A 20,128-nucleotide genomic window follows, 5' to 3' on the forward strand; every position below is an offset into this window, starting at 1 on the left:
TGCTATGATCTTTAAAGGAGTAAAAGAAAGTTTTTAAGAGAACTCTAAAAGAACTTTCAAAGCCTTGAATTTTATATCCTACATTGCATAAATTCATATTTTGGTATCTATGCTCCAATACTTTTATATCATGAAAGAATTTTGAAGTCATTAAGAATTAAGGATTCAACATAATCTTATGTTTTTCGAGTATATAAGTTTTGATCTTTATTTGCTCTTATACTATACTCTGAAAATTAATTAGATTGCTCTCATCTTGTTATATACTTAATATATATATATATATAAAGATGTTGAGTTTTCATTCGTACCTTCTTTGAATATTATTCTTGATACTCCTTGAAATAACTTGAAAAAGATTCCATCTACACTTGATTTGAAAAATATCTTTGGAATCTACATTTAGAGATCACTTCTGGCTTACATCCTTAATATCTCATTCCTAAAGCCAAACACATAGAAATAAGATATCATTTTATTAGGGATCATGTGCAAAATGGAAACATATGTATTGAGCATATATGTACTGAAAAACAATTAGCCGACATATTCACAAAACCCTTGAGTGAAGATAGATTCTGCACGCTAAGGAGAGAATTGGGTATATGTGATCCTTTTTATTGAAGAAATATAAAAGGGAGCCAGTAGTCTCATGATACATTCCTCCAATTTCTAAAAATCCATGAAATATGAGTCAAACTTGTTATCTATAGATTCCTTACTCATGTATCATTGTCCCAGAAAGAATTTATAAGGATTGGAAGCCAGGAAAATTTTTAGAAGCAAAAAGGAAGAGAAAAGAAAAATACTGCACTTGGGTCAACCCAACCCAGAATAGGGTCGACCCAACGTTGAGTCGACCCAAGAAGTTTCTTGAGTCGACCCAACGTCGGAATCCCACTGTTAAAAGGGGGACCCGTGAGCTATCTAGGGCACTGTTTGCCCTTGTCCTCTTCTGAAAACCCTATTCCCCACTCTCAAATCTTCTCCAATCATCTCCAAACAGTAGATTACTTCAAGATCTTGGAGAAATGGGACCCAAGAGAGTCGTAGCCAAGCGATCCGGGAGAGTCTCATGATCTTGTTTAGAGCCTAGGATATGTATCTAGTTCTCATATGTATTTTGTGTTTATCATGCATCTTTAAACTTTGATTAAGGAACATTGTATCTGCTTTTGTTTTTGGTCTGAATGTATGAAAATGATTCCTATTTTGATCAATGAAGTTTGAAGTTTATCATTTATTGCATTTTTTCCCATGTATCTTTTTGATGATAACAAAAAGGGGGAGAAGTAAAGAAAGAGTACTTTAGGAGAAGCAAAGATCATCTTGGCGGAGAAGTAAAGAAAGAGTATCTTAGGAGAAGTAAAGAGAGAAGTAAAGATATCTTTAGAGTAAATAGAGTAACAAAAAGGGGGAGAAGTAAAGAAAGAGTAATAAGAGGAGAAGTAAAGAAAGAAAGAGAAATAATTTGTAAAACAAATTGAAAATCATATAGGAAAGCATATACATCCAAGGGGGAGCAATTTGCAACAATGAAAATGATCAACTCAAAAATTTATATCAAATTTCAGAATTTGGCACACATAAATTCAGAATTTGGCACGCACCTCTCGCACCCCGATACATAGCCTGAAACTCATATTATCTCAAATTTTTGAAGTTTCATCGCTAATGAATTATAAATGAAAGGGGGAGCAATTCAAAGAGTCAAATTGGCAACATTTAAATGATATAGGGAGAGATTTCACAAGTATATATGAAAAGCTGAAATTCAGCAGTTTAATCCCTTTTATAAACTGATTTTAAAGACAAGTATCAATAGGCTTATACTCTTTATTTTGTAATCATCAAAAAGGGGGAGATTGAGGATGATAGTGTTATTTTGATGATTAACAAGCAATTATCTAGAGCATGCTATAAGTTAAATTGATACTTCATTTATAAGTTCATTACTCTCAGTATATTTGTTTAATTGAAAATGGATAAATGGCCTTGTTCATTTGGATGAATCTAACCTTGAGAATGCAGCAAAGTGTGGTTTGAGTCGACCCATAGGTTGATTGGGTCGACCCCGGCACATCAAGAAGTCATCTGGCACACTCCTGCAAAAATGGCACAAATGAACAGTGAGTTGGGTCGACCCAAGGTAAGCATGAGTCGACCCAACCTCCAAAGAACCTCAAAACACAACAGAAGAATGCTCTCTGGATTTACTGAGAGGGTCGACCCACACAGTGGTTGAGTCGACCCAATCTTGAGTCGACCCAAACCCTGAGAGGGTCGACCCAAAGGCAAGACAGAAAGACAGACAGAAAATGGTTCTCTGGAATTACTGAGAGGGTCGACCCAAGAAGAAGTTGAGTCGACCCAAGTGAACTTTGAGTCGACCCAAAGAATGGTTGGGTCGACCCATGGGAAGGAAGGCTGAAATTGAGGTTTCTGTGGTTTCTGAGAGGGTCGACCCAAGGAATGTTTGAGTCGACCCAAGTGAAGGTTGGGTCGACCCAAGGACAGGTTGAGCCGACCCAAACACGGGCTGAACATAACGGCTAGTTGTGCAGAAATGCTTTTTGGACTCCCAACGGCTATAAACGGCTAGTTTCTTCAATCCAACGGTCAGAAAGGACTATTTGGAGGTTGGAGAAGTATTTAAGAGGGAGTATTCATCAGAGGAAGCAAGCTTTTGGGAAAATACATCAAGTGCATTCAAGAGAGAACCCTAGCAAGGCAAGCTTCATCCAAGTGCTTCATTCAAGAGTCAAAAGAAAGGGGTTGAGCAGATTCAAAGAGTCATCAAGAGCTCCATCCTCCCTTGAAGAGTGAAGCATCTTTGACAAAGAAGAGCAAAGCGACTTCAAAGCGATAAATACTTTCTAACTCTTCTTTGTAGTTCATATTGTTTTATATGCTCATTTAGGAGTTTGAATCTTTTCTTTTTATTTGTTAAACACTTTGTAAAGGTTCGTTGGTGAGCCCGCAAAACCAACAAAGGTTTTTGGTGAACCCGGAAAACCAAGTGTATAGGTTCGTTGGTGATCCCGCAAAATCAACAAAGGTTTTTGGTGAACCCGGAAAACCAAGTGTATAGGTTCGTTGGTGAGCCCGTAAAACCAACAAAGATTTTTGGATTGTGAGCCCGGAAAACAATCCAACTGTAATCCGCGGGATTATAGTGAATTCCCAAGGGGACGCTTGGGGAGTGGACGTAGGTACTAAGGAGAGCACCGAACCACTATATATTGTTGTGTTTGTGTTGTGCTTGTGCTTACGTTTATTCTTGCATCATCTTCTATCTTTGCACTAGTTTAAATCATTCAAATAGTTTAAGGAAGCATCCACCGCACTTAATTAAGAAAACGTTTAAAGCACCAAAATTTAGAAGAAACCAATTCACCCCCCCCCCCCCTCTTGGCTTGTCACCTTGGGCAACAGTGATACCAATCCAGGCCATCCTTAGCTCCCCCTAGGTATGGAGGTCTCAAAGATTGATGTACCGCTTACCGCAACCAAGCTCGAATTCGGGCCTCGGATAACGAAACTAGATTTGCCCATACCTACCATCCACCACACTGCTATCAAAGTTGAACTTGAGGAAGCTTGAGAGTAGAAACTTCCAGATAAAGAACACCATCTGGGTCGCTGCAGAAGCAGAAAGGAAGCCCCAAGTGTCCCGAGCTGTTGCAGTCTCTCCAGCAATAGAAGGGTGGGCGACCTCAGCAAACTGCATCAAAGCGCTTTCCAAAATGAACCTCGTTGATCACTGGGTGACCTCAAAGATGTAAGCATTTATGGCCAACCAAACCTGATAGACAACATAGGCGGCTCTAATGCCTTGAGCCCAAGATGCCCTAGTGGTGCTGCCTGTAAGAGCTCCAAGAAGGTCGAGACAGGCATCCCAGATTGGAGCACCACCGGAAGCAGGTCTCCCAAACCTGAATTGTGAGTTCGTGAAAGAGCTGGTCTACATTAACTTGTAACCCATGTGGCCTAGCTCGGCACCCCCAAAGCAAGCTTTCGATATTAAGATTAGGGTCACCAATCTAGTGGCCAATGACTAATAATTCGTCAACAGAGTGGACATGGAAGAAATCTCACACTCCTATGTAGCGTGCTTGTTCCCCAATTCACATGGGAGAAGAAAGGTCAGAATGGCATCAGTATATCATCCGAAAACCCACCATCATAAATCCAACCTTTGTGGTTGGCGGCCTAAACCTCTTCCCAATGATATTGAGTGCACCTTAACATGGAACGAAGTCTCTAAACTCGGCAGAAGTATCTTTTTTATTACCTATGAGGCAATATAGGCTGCCAGCTGCCGCCTCAAACAAGGACCATATCAGGTTGCTAAAAGAGGGTGATTTGAACACTAATTTCTTTCAGAAGGCAACAATTCTACGATGCGAGAGAACAGAATTGTTAAAATTGTTAGTAAGATGGCACGCTGATGGAAATGTTGATGATATTCGTAGATCATTTCAGAATTACTTCTGATCTAGTGGTCCATGGAATTGTCAGATGGTTCATTTGTTCTGCCACCTACTTTGTATGAAGTAATGGAGGAGGACAATGATAGATTGATAGCCCCTATTACAGCTTTGGAGATTGCTGGAGTTCAGGATGTCCTTGCTTCAGGTATGACCCTAGACTCTTGGAAACTAACATATATCACCCTAATTCCCGAGAAAATCAATCCCATTGAATTTAAGGACTTTAGGCCAATTAGCTTGTATAATTCTTTGTATAAACCAGTGGCCAAGATTTTGGTGAATCGAATGAAGGTATTTATGTCTAAACTAGTGTGAAAAGAGCAGGGTGCTTTCATTCCTAGTAGGCAAATATCTGATAACATGCTTATGGACCAAGAAATTTTTCATTTAATGGAAACGGCCTCATGTAGGAGTGCTCTTATGATCATCAAGGTAGACATGGAGAGAACTTATGATCGGATGAAATAAAGATATCTACTTACCGATCTTAAGCATTTTGGCTTCCGCTACAAACTTGTCGAGTGGATTACTGCATGTGTGCGCAACCTGATGTTCGCTGTGTTGATTAATGGCTCTCCATCAAATTGGTTCTAGTCTATATTGTGTCTTCACCATGGTAGCCATCTATCCCCCCTTATATTTGTTTTATGCTCTGATATGCTGTCTAGAACTCTACAGGTAGCTGCAGAAAGTGAATCTTTGCAAGCCTTTCAGTCGAAGTCAGATGGTCCTCTGATCTCGCAATTGATGTTTGCGGATGACCTACTATTGATTGCGAGGATGAGGAGATCAAATGTAATTACTCTGAAGCAAATTATGTCTTCTCATTGCTATCAGTCTGGTCAACTTGTGAATATTGAAAAAATTTCAACTTTTTTTTTCATCCCTAAGATGAATGGTGAGACATTTCAGATATGTTGTAGGTCAATATTAACTCAGGGACTCTTAATTACCTCAGCATTCGAGTTTCAGATGAACACTCGAAAGTAACCAACTTTCAACCCCTTATGGAAAAGCTGAATGGTAAGCTAGATGGATGGAAATAGAGGATCTTACCTCAGGTGGCTCGCTTGTGCCTCAATCTATTCCCCTCTATATTTGAATGCTAATTGTGCTATGTCATCCATTGTTATTGACAGAATTCAGCATATTTTCAGATCCTTTTTTGTGGGGACATGAGATTGATCGGAGGGGAATTCATTTGGCTTCCTGGGAGACACTATGTACTCCAAACAGTCAAGGAAGTCTTGGCATTCATGACTTGGTGGTCGGGCATAGAGCTTCCCTAGCTAGAGCTGTAGCTAATACTATTCTAAAGCCGGACTCCCCGTGGTTCAACTTGGTTGTTTCTAAGTATGGTTTCAATGGCTCTTGGGGGACCTACAGATGTAGATGAAAATGTTCAGCCATTTAGAAAGCTATTTCTTGTTCTGCCTCGACCATTCAATTTGCATATCAGTGATACATAGGAGATGGAAACATTATTGACATTCTAAATGATGCTTGGTTATCTAAATGTTCCTTTGATCAGAAGGTCAATTCCTGTCAATATATATTTCTGCCCGAAGGGTAAAGATGTCTCCAACCTGCTTACAAATTGTAGCTCTTGGGATGTTCCTCTGCTTCATGAGATATCTAGCATGGAGATGGTTGCTGAAATTTCTTCTCTTGCTATTCTGAGATTCAGATGTGAAGATTGGTTGACTTGGCATAAAACCGGTTCCCACAAATTGAAGGCTCAAGAGGTTTATCACGAATTGATAGTGTTGATTCAAAGGTCTTCTCTTCTATTTGGAGATTGTGGGTTGCCCCAAGGGCTAAGTTATTTAGTGAAAAGTCGCACGGCATTAATTCCTATGAAAGTCTCTCTTATCGTGCATGGGCATTCTTGACCCTAATGCAACCACCTGTGATGTTTGTGACTTTGATGAGGATATGGATCATGTTCTGTCATTGTGTTCCGCATTGCTAGAGAAACCTGGGATCATATTTTTGCCATGATTTCGGCTTCAATCCATTTCGATTCCTCTAATCTGATATTGAACTATCTTTTAGAAAGGAATTCAATCCCTCTAAAGAGCATTGTTGCTTATTGTGGTTGAATGCTATGGAGCCACCACAACGACAGAGTGTTCCTGTTGACTATCTCAAACCCAAGACTTATTACTCATCAATCCATTCGTCTAGCCCTTAGTTTGTGGGGACAATATTCATACCTTTCTTCGGTCGTTCAGGGTATTGGATTTCCTTGCAGCTCTAATAGCTCCCCTTCCTCACCTTTACAGGTTCATTGGGCACCCCCTCTCTCAGGACTTTGAAGATTAACTTTGATAACTTACTTAGAGGTAATCAAGGTGCTCTTAGGTTCCTCATTAGAGACCACTATGGCCTTCTCCTTTATGAAGGTTTTATGGTTGCAATTTTCTATTTGAAGTACAGAAAACTATTGCTTGAAGGTGAGCCACCAAATATACTTCTTCTTGAGATTCTTCATACCTTTGAAGTTGGATCCCTTGGCTTCAAATCATGAGAGGCCAATTTCCCTACAGACTGTTTAGCAAGGAGAGAATTTAATTGTGATATCCCTGGAAGTGCTACTGTTCACCCGAAGTTGGATTTGCTGCTTCAATTTGATAGTATAAATCTTAGTCATCTACGCTTTTGTTAATATTATTCAAAGATGGTGTTCCCTTTTACCAACAACAGAAGGAAAAAAAAAAGGACCATGTCGAATAACATCATCCTGAGGTCTCATTTGCTGCTTGGCTGTGGTTTAAGACTTTTAAGTAAAACTTAGGTTCGATGTATGACTCGGGCCTAAATGATTATCCAAGCTATACTAAGTAATTAGATTGTTCAGAAATTCATTAAATATTCAAAACCTTACTCATTTTCACAATATGCAACCTATTCGTAAAATACTCATTTTAAATAATTAATGATATTATCTTTCATGGAGGTGCAGATATTAAACATATCGCCCATAATGCTAGTTCAAATTGACACCCCACCCAAACTTCTTTGATGAAAATGTACATGCTAAACATGCTTATAAGTGCATGTATATATATTGGTGAATTCAAAGAAAAAAAAGCATCGCAAATCACTGAACACCACATGATGACTCCCATCTGCCCTTTGAATCTACTAAAAGTATGGTGAAGAGCAGACTTTTTTTTTTTTTGATGAAATGGTGAAGAGCAGACTTGCAATAGATATATACACAACCTTTGGAGTCCTACAGACTCAAATACAAGCTTATACTCTGAATCATCTGCTGAAGAAATGGATACTGACCATGAGATCACGCTGTTTCATTAAACACCATCATCTGTCAAAAGACACCAGTGAACAAATATAGTAAAATGAGCAACCACCAACAAAACAGTATGCCAGAATGAAATTGTATGAAACAACAATATGCGCTGTCACTCGTTAACAAAAAAAATTAATTTTGAGACATATCATATCAGTTATTCGAAAGCCTCGTTGTTAGATGCTGGATTACTGAATTCTTTTCAGTTTTCATATTCACCGTCAACTCAAAACCATATTGAACATGAATCAATAAATTTGAGGCTAACCACTTCTAAAGATTTCCAATTTATTAACCATATATCCAGGATCTCCTCTCCTTTCTTTGGGCCTAATTTCTCTAGTTACAGAGCATCATTTTTTTGAGTTCTAGCCAACATGAGACCGCGACATCACTGCTTTTTAGAAGGAACTAATCATAAATTGCCAACTTATATAGCCCATCATCAATTATGGTCAACCAACTAGGCAAACATCTTTTAGTATAAATTGTTTAACCAATGTTTAGAAAAATCTAAGAACATGTTCCCAGTGATCTTTTAACTCTTTGAGTCAAGACATTTGTCTCTGCAATGGAATATAGACAATAAAAGAATACTTGAATAAATGGATGGTGCATTATGTAATCTCAAAAGTTTCTATGATTAGTCTCCTGCAGATTCAGGGGAAGCTCAGGTTCTTTCCAGGATATCTCATACAGGAGAAAGAAGAAATTTTCCACTTGTCTATCATGACAGCTGTGTTATTTGGTATTAGAGCTCAGACTTCAACAATTAACCCATCAAAAAGTTAGGTCCTAACTTTTGAGGCTTCTTTCTACCCGAATTCAATCTCCACTCAACAACATGGCACCAACGACTCTGTTCTATATCTAGATTCATTTTCTTTCCATATAGAAGAACTCAACATCTAATGAACTCACAGTCACTTTAGTAGAATTTATCACCATTTTCATTATTTAATTTGAGGATAAAGATAATAATGTGGAAGATGATTAAAAGTTTTTTTTCTTCTCTTTTTTGGGGTCATGAATAAAGAGCAGCAGTTTAAGGGTCTTCCAACCAACCCTGCTATAGTAATCCACATATGATTGTCATTGACAGTGAGCATGACCATGTCATTACATTAGATCTTTAAGAGACAATGGAATAATATTATTTCCTCAAGCATCGATCATTTGAATATAGTATAGAATGTCACAAATTTAAGGTTTCTGTCAGTTGGGGTTCTATGCTACATGGTGCCAGTGGGAAAATGACATCTATCACAGATTGAGGATCTTAAATCAAAGAATCAACATGATCAATCTAAAGTTTTAAAGAACACAAAACTTCCTATTAATGAAACTCAACCTTCATAAATCTAATGAATGCCAATTCTGAAAGCACATTTAATCTTATTGGCATGTTGGATAACTTGAGCTAATCTGACCAAGAATGTTGATGGGAATCACCCACTAGAGAGTACAATGGTAAAGCCAATAAGGTATCTGTCTGCATAGTCATACAGCAGCAAGAAGTAAAATATTGAAAAATGTTTATGTACCATTAATAAATTATCCAGTTACGAGAAAATGGGTACTCAAAAATTCATGAATGCATGCACATATACCCACATATATGATTCATAGAGCCTTACAAAAATTAAGGCAGATACCCAACTCCAAATGGAGCTGTACATTGATGGAGCTTCTGAGACCCATAAAGCCAACTACATATAGATACAACCGGGATCTTATGCGGTGACAAATATGTTGAAGAGTAGACATGTATAAAATTTATAATGCAACCATCCTGACTATAATAATGTGCCACATTTTCTATTTAAACTTAAACTTTGCTAAGCCAGGAAATTTATTTAATCAGAAAAATTGTTGGATATAAAAATATGATTACTATGAGTGCTAGTAGAAAGATACTGTTTCATCAATCTATACGTGCTTTGGATGCAGAAAAGAACAGGACTTAAAATTTCAATGCACATTGTTAAAAGATCTATTGGTGTACATACCGGAATAGGCAAGTAGTACTATAAGGAATAAAAATTATGTTGACAAATACTGCCTGTTTGCCATGACAAAGCATAAAATTGGTCACATTGTATTCTACAGGTCCCATAGAGATTAAAAAAAAAAAGAATAGATATATGACAAAATGAGTTGAGTTATTACCCACTCTCTTTATGCCTGCCTTTCTTCCACTATAATGGCTCTATTTTATGCTACATTGGTTATGACCATTGATACCGCTTGGATCAATTTGCCATCCAATAGAAGTGGGAGAAAAGACAAGAAAAATTTCTGATGCAAGGAGGAAGATAACTTTCATTCAAAAACTTGGATGCCTCCTCATTACTATTCATGACTATTTATAGGCAAATCATGGGTAACATGAAAAGACAAAAGAAAATGAAAGGTCATGAGTCACCTTAATATGGAAGAAAGAGACTGGAAACTTTTATCTTAATAACTTTTCTAAATTCGGCTATTTAATACTCTGAAAATGGCATGCAAGTTGTATGACGTCCACCTGTATCATATGGTCTACCGAACCGGTCCATACCGGCCGGTTCGGCCCGGTACAAACCAATCCAGCCTGAAATCGGTACCCGGACAGCGTGGATACCGGTTCCAGCTAGTTTCGGACTGATACCGACCGGTACGCATACGTTCCAACTGTGTACCGGCCCGTACCTGTGCGAACTGGCCGGTTCGCACCAGTACCGGATTTTTTTTTTTAACCACAGCGCGCGTGCGCTGTGGATTTTAAACCAGAGCGTGCATTTTTCCCGCCTGCACAGGTCATAAATGCCACTAAATGCCACTCTGTGGCCTTTTTTTTTAACCCGCGGCCGCATGCGGACACGCGGACGAGAACCGAAGGAGGAAAAAAAAAACGGTTCGTACCAGACCGGTTCCGGTACAAACCATCTCGAACCGGACTGGTAGGCAACCGGTTCGCCTACTGGTACCGGTTCAACGTACCTTGGTTATAACTATGCCTTCAACTTACAAAATACTGATTGACTGTAAGAATTTTAAATGCAGTAGACAAACAACTTTACCACTAAAGTAAATGACGGAATTGATAGTTATTATTACCACTAGGAAGAAAGCAGTTACCTTGCCACAGATTGGACAGGCATCACTTCTCTCCATCCACTCATATATACAACTAAGGTGGAAATGATGAGTGCACTGCATTATAATCCTTGGATTTTCTGAAGTATATTCTGCAAATAAATGATTATGACAAAGATGCAAATGAGCATACTTTCAATATCACAAGTGCATGCTAAAGAAGGTAACATTTTTTTATCCTCCAAAACAAACTATTCTATTTGTAAAAGCACATAAATTTTCAGCAATTGAAATTAAACCCCATTTCTTGGCGAACCCTGATTAGCATTCATGAGAAAAACAGATTTTCATTATTTAAAAAGACAAAGCTGAGTAAAGGTTTTTTAAAAGGAACGCCGAAATTTCAATTGCAATATGCACTGTAAAATACATTATTTATGAGGATCATAGGAAAGAAATGCAAAATGATGGGAAAAGAGGTTCACAGTACCATTAGGTTTTGGTTTGACTTTCACAAAATTAAAAACAAGTACTATATACATCACTACAAAACTCAGATTAATACTATTAGTATTAATAACTCTTGCAAATGCAAACCAACACAGTACAAGGTGGGGGCTTGAGTTAAGAGCTTATAGAATTTGGATTATTGAAGCTCTAAACAAAAGTAATCAAATGATTGGGTCTAGGGGAAACATATGGCACGTTGTATCACGAATATACATATATCATATGGCATGTTGTATCACGAATATACATATATCAGCAGGCCCGATCTATTACACATGGCATTGGTAAAAGGAAAAGAAAATGCTGCATTATGCTCTGAAGTCCATCAACTTGCAAAAACCTAACAAATATTAGACACCATTGCAAGAAAGAACCAAACAAAGCTTTGTATATTTTTTAAACGTGAAGAGATGCCAATTTGTAGTGTCTAAACGTGAAGAGATGCCACTTTATAATGTTCTAGGTTAGGAGGGTCAAATACAGTCCATGAGGTTAACCTGCCACATGGGACTTCTGGAAAAACATCCTGTGACAGCTCAGTTAAGGTATATCAATCCTAAACAAGTATAAGGCAGATTCATTTCCAACCTGATTCTCATGCATGGATACAGAAATTATGAGAGATGAACAATTTTCATGATTGCATATGCATTAGAAATCAAAATGGATGAGGGTATGCTTCACAAGAATTGGAGGTAATACTGCATCATGTGCAGGCAATCCACATGGAACTGAAAGAAATTATGACATTTACCAAAGACAACATCAAGTGAATAAGATAGCAAAATCATCAAAATAACCAATTCATAGAAGTGGCCTTATATTTTATCAGTAAGTACATGGGATGCCAAGAATATTATCTATCCAAGAGAGGGGAAACATTCATGGGCCACCAAAGAAGGTTTGTAAAACAGCCTCATATCATCTCTCAAAAGAGTAATTATGTTATATACTTGTAAACAATGTTTCTTGGATGCTTACATTTTAATTATTAAAACTGGAGAATACTGAAATTTAGGAAAAACTTTAGAGAAAATTATAAATAATACAAGCTTTCTTGTTATAATTACAACAGGTTGACCAGAAAGCCGTCATGACATGTTATAACAAGTATAACGGACATTGTCAAACTATTTAAATAAATGTTTTGCATAAAGGACCCAAAAAGTCAATAAATATTCCGATACCGTCTGCTAAGTGCCACAAAGTAATATTAAACATCCTCTCAGCAAACATAAAATGTGCAATGGAATAATACTTGACAATCATGATCTTTGGACTATCTGCATCAATATAGAAGTACTTCCTTCAAATAGTATATGAAGAAGAAATCTAAAGGGGGAATATATGAACAGCAGATGAGCAATCACATTTTTGGTATAAGAACATGTGTAGAGCAATAAGAGGTTGGTTACAGAAAATTTTAAACATATGTCATTGGAAACATAAGTGACTGCGGAAAGATATGCCACCTGAGCATCCTTTCTGGAGACATTTGTTCTTTTCCTGGTTGATCAAATTTGCTCAAATACACGGTTGGCAGGTAGAGAAAATCAAATTTGTTCATTTGGACTTAGCAGATAGAGTTGATAAATGAGATAATAGATAAGCAAACTTTAGGTTAACTCATAAAGAGAACGTATAATACAGGGTTGCTGCTATCTACCTTCAAGACATGTTGGGCACACATCTTCATCTTCGGATGAAGGAAAAAAATAAGTTGCCCCTTTTGTGTCTTCTGTCAAGGGGTGTTTCAGCAAGGACTCAGAATCGCATAACTTGGAACCTCTATCATAGTCAGATCCACACTTGTCTACTCTGCTCATCGTTTCCATTTCAGTATAACTACTATTTCTTCTAAGTGGTTCAGATTCCTCATGGAAATGGCTCAAGGACTTATCACGCCTTGAGACAAGTCCGTCACGTTGCAGCCGTGAGCACCTAGGATCATCATAAGGTAAAGGCCTTGGAGGAGGGCGGTAGGTATCAGGTATAAAATCATCTGTGACTAGTGCAGCTGAAGCTAAAGGAGCAGTTCCCTCCACAGATGAAGGGATAGCACGCACCTCCCCTCTTTGAAATAATGCCGTGTACTGCAAAGATGAAAGACAACGATAGCTTCCCACATGCATATCATAAATTTCAGGTAAGGAATTTCTTCATGATCTTGTAAATATCAAAAATCAGTGACACCAAATTCAACATCAGACTGCCTAATATCACCACCCAACTTGTTCACTACCGTGAACTGATTGTCAAAATCACAAATGGATATAAATTTGTCCATGTCAAGGATACAATTTGTTATCTACTGGTACCAATATAAGGGGATGAAAAGGTATATAAATTTAGATATAAGACGGGCACCCTTGAAATAAACAAAGTGTGCTCATTCTCAAAAAGATATAAATGAAATTGCAATACATTTTTAAGCTAATTGTGGAAATTTGATGGTGTATCTTACCTTCATGTGAATGAACATAGGGAAAAACCATTCTTCAACTATACAACTATTCGTAAGGTTTAAAAGGAGAAAGGGCATCATATCATATGATAAAACATGATGATTTCAATAAACTTAGAAACATGAGGTAAATTACTTTAAATAGACAGTTATTGATTGTGTTGTTCCAATCTGATGTCATGGGAAGTGTAGCTAATGATGTTACAGCAGCCAGGCATGATACAAGATTCTGCCAAACATAGGATTCAACACTAGTCGATAGATACAACACCCATGTTCCCTCCAGGCAAGGTTAACTTTGACAAACGTCGATGAGCATATTACTTCTCTTAAAAAATAAAAAAGATAAATGCACCAGTTATCACAAGTAGGTTGTAGTGGACAATGATAGATACTTCACAAGTGTTGTAACAGCTAAGCATAATATATATTTGCACAAATGCTGCATAACTACAGTAATCAAGGATTGACTAGAATAAGAACAAATTGTCTAATAAAAAGATTACTCTTGTCAACATAAAACCAAAATTGTTCTTGTCATGCATGCTGGCTACCCAGCAATTAAGCATTACCAGTCCTGTAAAGATTTTTAATAGATGTCAGCAATTATTTCTTTGCATCCATCCAAATTCACTAGGTGGCAGTGATAAAACTAGCCCTTGTTTGGCCTGCAAATGCCAGAATCTGAAAATATCTATTTATTTTAACAGAATACAGTATATCTAACATCTACTAATATATACATGAGAGAGGCTTTGAGGCCAGCTTCATACAGCCAGCCTCAAAGCCTGATGCCAGGCCTCACCTTAATAAAGCACCAAAAATATAGTGTGGGAGGAAAATCTAATCATAAACCCCCACTACTCTCCTAGCCTAGGCTCTATCAATAAAAAGATAACTGCACATGCCAGACTCTAAACATAGTTAGAAGAACAAAACTCCAAGCAAAGAGTACAAGTTCCTTTGTCAACCATGATGTGGCAAAAAGAAAAACACAAAAATGGAAGCAAAAAAGAAGCACTGCATGTCAACCAAGACAAAATTATGACAAAAGGAAAATTTGAAGAGATAACTGAAAATTGGATAAGTTATACTAGAAAAAAGAAAAAGTATACCTTGTATATTGCAGAATTTTCTGCTGAGCATTAAAGACCAACTTAAACATATTCAATGGGCATCTTTCATCCCATTACATAAATTTTATGGGTATCTCAGAAATTAAGGGCCACTATTATATCATCAATTCTCATAAGATCTATATACAAGTGTTAGTTGAAGTAAAGGAGTGAACATCATAGGTTATAGGCATTTGCATTCTGCAGATATTGACATGGTTTATAGTAATCAGAAAGCGGAAAAGCATATAAAGTGAGGAATTACTAGTTACTCCAAGTCATAACAGTACTGAATGCAGTTCCGCAGCTTTGGCTTCGGTTCCAAATTCATGAGACCCTTTGCCTCATCTTGAATCTGATATTGGCAAGCAAGAGGATGGGGATACCCATCTTTATACCTAGGCATTTAGCAGCTTCTTCCTACTTCAAATACGAAATTTTGATGCTTCTTGCTTTCAGTACTCCACTGGTACAGTGGCTTCCTTCATAGTTTTGACTTGTGAACAAAGAGTTCAAAACTAGTGCATTCTGGCTCTATGCCACCTATGATCCATTATAACAGGGCCTATACACCGATATTAGCCAAATCGGGACAGTATTATGCTATATCTTATCAGAAGTATCAAAACCAAGTAATGCTTGATATGCTTTCTCCTTTTTTGTTCATTTGTACCGATGCATATCAAGATGTTTTGCACCCAGTGCTGTCCCCTATTTCAAAGACTGTACCATACGGACCAGTCATCTATAAAATAGCAGACTTAGCTCATGAAGCAGGTAGCAGATTTAATAGGTTCAACAGGACCTCATGAGATGGTCCATCTCTAGTGTTTCTCAGCCATCATGGATCTTTGCCTCAACAGCTATCCACCTCATCACATATATATTTCCTTTGTTCAAACTAGTTGCATTGAAACACACTTCATCCCATGCAAAATAACATGTAGGTCTCTTTTATATGTCTTAGATCTCAATGTTTTCAACCAGCTTTGCAGATTGTACATAGATATTGCATCCTATCAAAGGCCAACTCCTCTGGAGAAGCATAAAATATCATTTTCTCACTACTTTCATCCATGTCTTCTTTAGTCTCCAATTTTCAAAACCTTCAAGTTAAATTTGCAACCAGCTAACACTCACTAAACTTGTAATAATTTCATTCACTTCATTTCCTTCCAATGGTAACCCTAGCACCTCTGCAGGAATTCTATCATTTTTTAATTTTCAGTTTTTACTGAAAAACATAGCATCCTCATTTTTGCAACGTATATGTTAGTCATCCCTTTCAATAGCTCAACAATCTAGTAAGTGCAATAAAAATGGTTTATTAGATACCGCCTGAAGTTTCAAGAATAACTCATGAACAGTTAACACTAACATTCTGCATGTATTTCCTAGCTCAGGCATTCTTATTCATCATTCTAAAATGAATGCAGACAGTGATAACATTAGTGGAACAAGGAATCCTCAACTCCACCCATGTCCCAACCAGTGGTGCAAACCATGCAGTGTTTTAGTAGCTCAAATTCTGAACATCATTCCCTTAAACTGCTAGAGTCCTGATCTACAATTCACTCATTTCACTGTCCAAACAACACACATTCTATCATTTGCAAAATAGTAAGCAGCACCAGCCTCCTTGTGATAACAATCGTGTACTTATAACAAGTGCAAAAGTTAATGGCAGAAAGCAAAAGGAAACCTTAATATTCTGGTAAAACAGAACATATTAATATCCCAGTAAAGGCAAATCTTCATATTGAAAATTTTAGGAAAAAACAATGAAGGCAACTCATGGCATGTTATAACTGAAATATCATAAAGTTAATGGGGACAAGAGATCTCTAATAGGACAAAGCTGACAGCATGGTTAAAATAACTAATCTCAAAGTTTAGAACTATTAAAAAAAATGAAAACCTCTAAGTTTCTAATGGCTTCTTCCAGTTACTAAAGACACTCTAAAATATCAAGTCATTTAAAAACTCTTTATGTACATTAATCTTCCAGTACCTGATTCTGGATTCACAACAAGAAGTATATAACTAATGATGGACTGTTCTCACACTTTTTCATAATAAAGACCATTTAATAAGTGCTTAGCAAGAAGTTTTGGATGTTGTAATTATAGCTCTTGCAAGTTTATTATATTACCATTATAACGATATTTCCATAAGCAACTTTAAATAATACACACACACACACACACATATATATATGTGTGTGTGTGTGTGTGTATATATATATATCCATACATACATTAATTACAAAATAGAGGGTGTCTCCACTACTCATGACTCGTTGGTACATAATTAAATTCTTTGTTGTTCATGTCTTGTATCTGACCTTCAAACAAGGGTAGTGCAATGCCAATTTGCTTTATCTTAAGTTCATCAGAACCCAAAAAACATGATCTTCTATACAGTTTATTCTTGTTAGAATTGTACACTAATTTCAACTTAAATATCTGAAAGTTTCAACAAGTCACTGCATCCTGTCAACCTCAGCCAGAAGTCCTGGAAACAATTGGTATTTTTCAGGGCAAAAGAACAGGCGCACAAGCTAACTTTAATAGCAAGGGTAATTTTTTTACCTTGAATATGACAAGAAAGTTTCTAAGTTCCCAATATTACTCAAAAATCAAACTCTTGGAGGAAACTTAAAAGATGATATCAAAACATACCACATGTATCAACTGCTGAGTCAAGCAACTGAAACAGATGCAGTGTGTACAAATTGAAGCATTGGCATGTGCATAATCTTCGAAATCCCCTATGTGAAAGCAGGAACAAACAGATCCCATAACCCCAAACTCTCAATCAAGCTCTTCAGGACCAATTCTCCAATCCCGACTCTACAAATTGGTTATGAATATCTTCTGTTTTCTTTCTTTTTCACAATAAAGTAAGAAGTTAATGCAAAACTTCGAATAAGAAGAAAGGATGTTCTGCTCACAGAAATCACAGATTCCGGCGAGCCTGAACCCTCTCTCCCCCTTCAAAGTCCATCAATTTGTGGAAGAAGACAGATTAATCACAAACAAAAGCTCCAAGCTCAAATTTTTTTTGCTGAACGAGAATTGCCCGTTCCGCCGATACCTGTCAACAAAGGAAGAAAACATATTCTTCTTAATCACCGTTTTTCTGAACCAATGCAGTTATAAAGTTCAAAAAAAGGAACAAATTTACATAAGATATTACAAAAAAAAAAGTGTTTAAAAAAGTCATACCCAATTAGGAGAACAAAAACCCCAAAGCAAAGAAAAGATATTTAGAAGAAGAAGATGATGATGATGAATCGAAATCAAAGGGAAAGATAATCTCGTGCCATAATTCCCCCTTTTTCTTCGTTGTATTTTCTATTTTTAGAACAGATTCTTAGCTGCCAAAATCCCAACAAAATCTGACCAAAAGTGGAATCAAATATACCAAAATTACAGATAGAATCTATTCAAACTACCACCGAATATTGATTAACGGTCGTCCGAGAACTCTTTTATTCCAAAAACGATCATTTTAAAACGATTCAACGAGTGAAACGACAAATCAGCAGTTTGGCACCTGGAGATGCAACCTGAGAGAAGAATGGAAACCGATCGCAGCGGCCAGCGGACAAACCGAATTAAATCACCCTAAATGCGGACTCTTGATTTCTAGATTCCGCTGGATTTTTTAGCCGGCGAGAGCCGGGAGGAGAAAGAAATAAATAAAGACGGAATAGAAAGCGCGGTGATCAGGAGGATTTGGTGCGCGCATTGAAGGGCAAAGATCCAACAGTGATTTTATCCTTTCCTTCTCTTTTAATAACACGGCTGACTTTGACTTGAAAGGAAACTGACCTCAAGTTTCGGTGGGACCCATGGGTAGGTGGGACCCATGGATAGGTTTGTTCGTATTTGAGCTGGGTATTATTACGTTCTGGGTATTACTTTAGATGCCACCTATTTTCTCTTTTTAACGAAAACGAGCTGAAGCTATATTTTTCTCCATTTGCCATTTAGGACGCACTAGAGTGGCAAAATATGATTCAACTTGCCAATCCGACCCGTGTTCGACCCGCTATAAATAGATTTGAATTTGGCTTAAACAAGTTCGTAAACAGATTGACCCATTTAACCTATTTATTAATTGGATCGGATACAAATTTTAGTTGTTGGACCTGTTTAACCCGTTTAACTTGTTCAACCTATAAATATTAAATAATTTCCTAATCCATATCCGATATCCCTTATTCCCTTACCAGCTACGATTTACGAATCACGGCCACAGTTTCCCCCTTTTGGCCTTTCCTCTGTTCATCGTCACCTGCAAACTAGTCTCTCCCCTGCACGGGAATCCTAGCCCCCTGATCCTTCCCAAGAGGCGATGAATCTTCGATCAGAACCCATCGCGGCGCCCGAGCGGCTCTCTCATCGCTGTCGCTCGAGTCTCTCCGGATTTCTTCTCTTTCTCATCGGCGAGATAAGGTTTGGAGAATCTGAAAAATATAGGATTTTTCCAGCATATGGTTGGATGGATGAAGGATGCCAGAGCTCCGTAGCGGAGTGCAGAAAGGGCGACTGTAGGCAAACCCGATAGTCCAAGTCGAGAGGCCGACCACCGCCAGGAGGAGGAGGGCGCTGAGGAACAAAGTCGAGAGTCTCTCCAGATTTCTTCTCTTCCTCGTCCGCCGAGTCGAGGGAGGAGATCAAGTTTTTGGAGGATGGAGGCGAGGTCGGAGGGTTGGTTGGGAACAAGATCAAGAAAGAAGTCGGCGATAGCGGGGCAAGGAGCGCCGATAAGCTCCCCGGTGGGGAGGACGAGGGAAGCACAGGCTCACAGCGACAACGCCCCTTCCGCAAAACGACAAAAAGTCGGCCTCTTTTTCTTTCGGTTATTTAGTATGTACTTATTTACAGTAATATTTAGGTTAACGGTGCAGAAAGCATAAACCTAAACCCGACTGACCTGTTTATTAAACAGGTTAAACAGGCCGGATCGGATTACCTGTTTATTAAACAGGTCGGGTTTATATTATAATTTATGACCTATTTATGGCCGGTTCAGGTTTATGCTTTGCTGACCCGTTTATGTCCGATCCGACCCGTTTATGTCCGACCTGACCCGATTGCCACCCCTTTCTTGTACTCCAAAGTGCCTTTTGAGGATGAACAAA

The 20,128-nt window shown here is 37.9% G+C and overlaps 1 protein-coding gene across 3 annotated transcripts; it reads right to left on the bottom strand.

Annotated features, from left to right (window-relative positions):
• Nucleotides 1-7,529: 7,529 nt before the first annotated feature.
• On the bottom strand, nucleotides 7,530-18,746 carry LOC103704213 (E3 ubiquitin-protein ligase At3g02290-like). 3 transcript variants are annotated; one of them, XM_026803493.3, is made up of 5 exons: nucleotides 18,548-18,746; nucleotides 17,658-18,072; nucleotides 13,064-13,490; nucleotides 10,930-11,039; nucleotides 7,530-7,824 (listed from the first exon to the last, which is right to left on the bottom strand). In XM_026803493.3, the coding sequence occupies exons 2-5, from the start codon at nucleotides 17,775-17,777 to the stop codon at nucleotides 7,798-7,800; spliced, it is 684 nt and encodes a 227-aa protein (XP_026659294.2). In that variant the 5' UTR covers nucleotides 17,778-18,072; nucleotides 18,548-18,746; the 3' UTR covers nucleotides 7,530-7,797. The 3 variants fall into 3 exon arrangements, with proteins under 3 accessions (XP_026659294.2, XP_038990032.1, XP_088567625.1); XM_039134104.2 differs by having other exon boundaries at nucleotides 18,535-18,746; XM_088711499.1 differs by having other exon boundaries at nucleotides 18,204-18,746.
• Nucleotides 18,747-20,128: the final 1,382 nt, after the last annotated feature.

The sequence above is a fragment of the Phoenix dactylifera genome, chromosome 15 (assembly GCF_051530095.1).
Source record: "Phoenix dactylifera cultivar Ajwa chromosome 15, Ajwa_hap1_PhDact_Kaust_v1.1, whole genome shotgun sequence".
Classification (NCBI taxonomy): domain Eukaryota; kingdom Viridiplantae; phylum Streptophyta; class Magnoliopsida; order Arecales; family Arecaceae; genus Phoenix; species Phoenix dactylifera.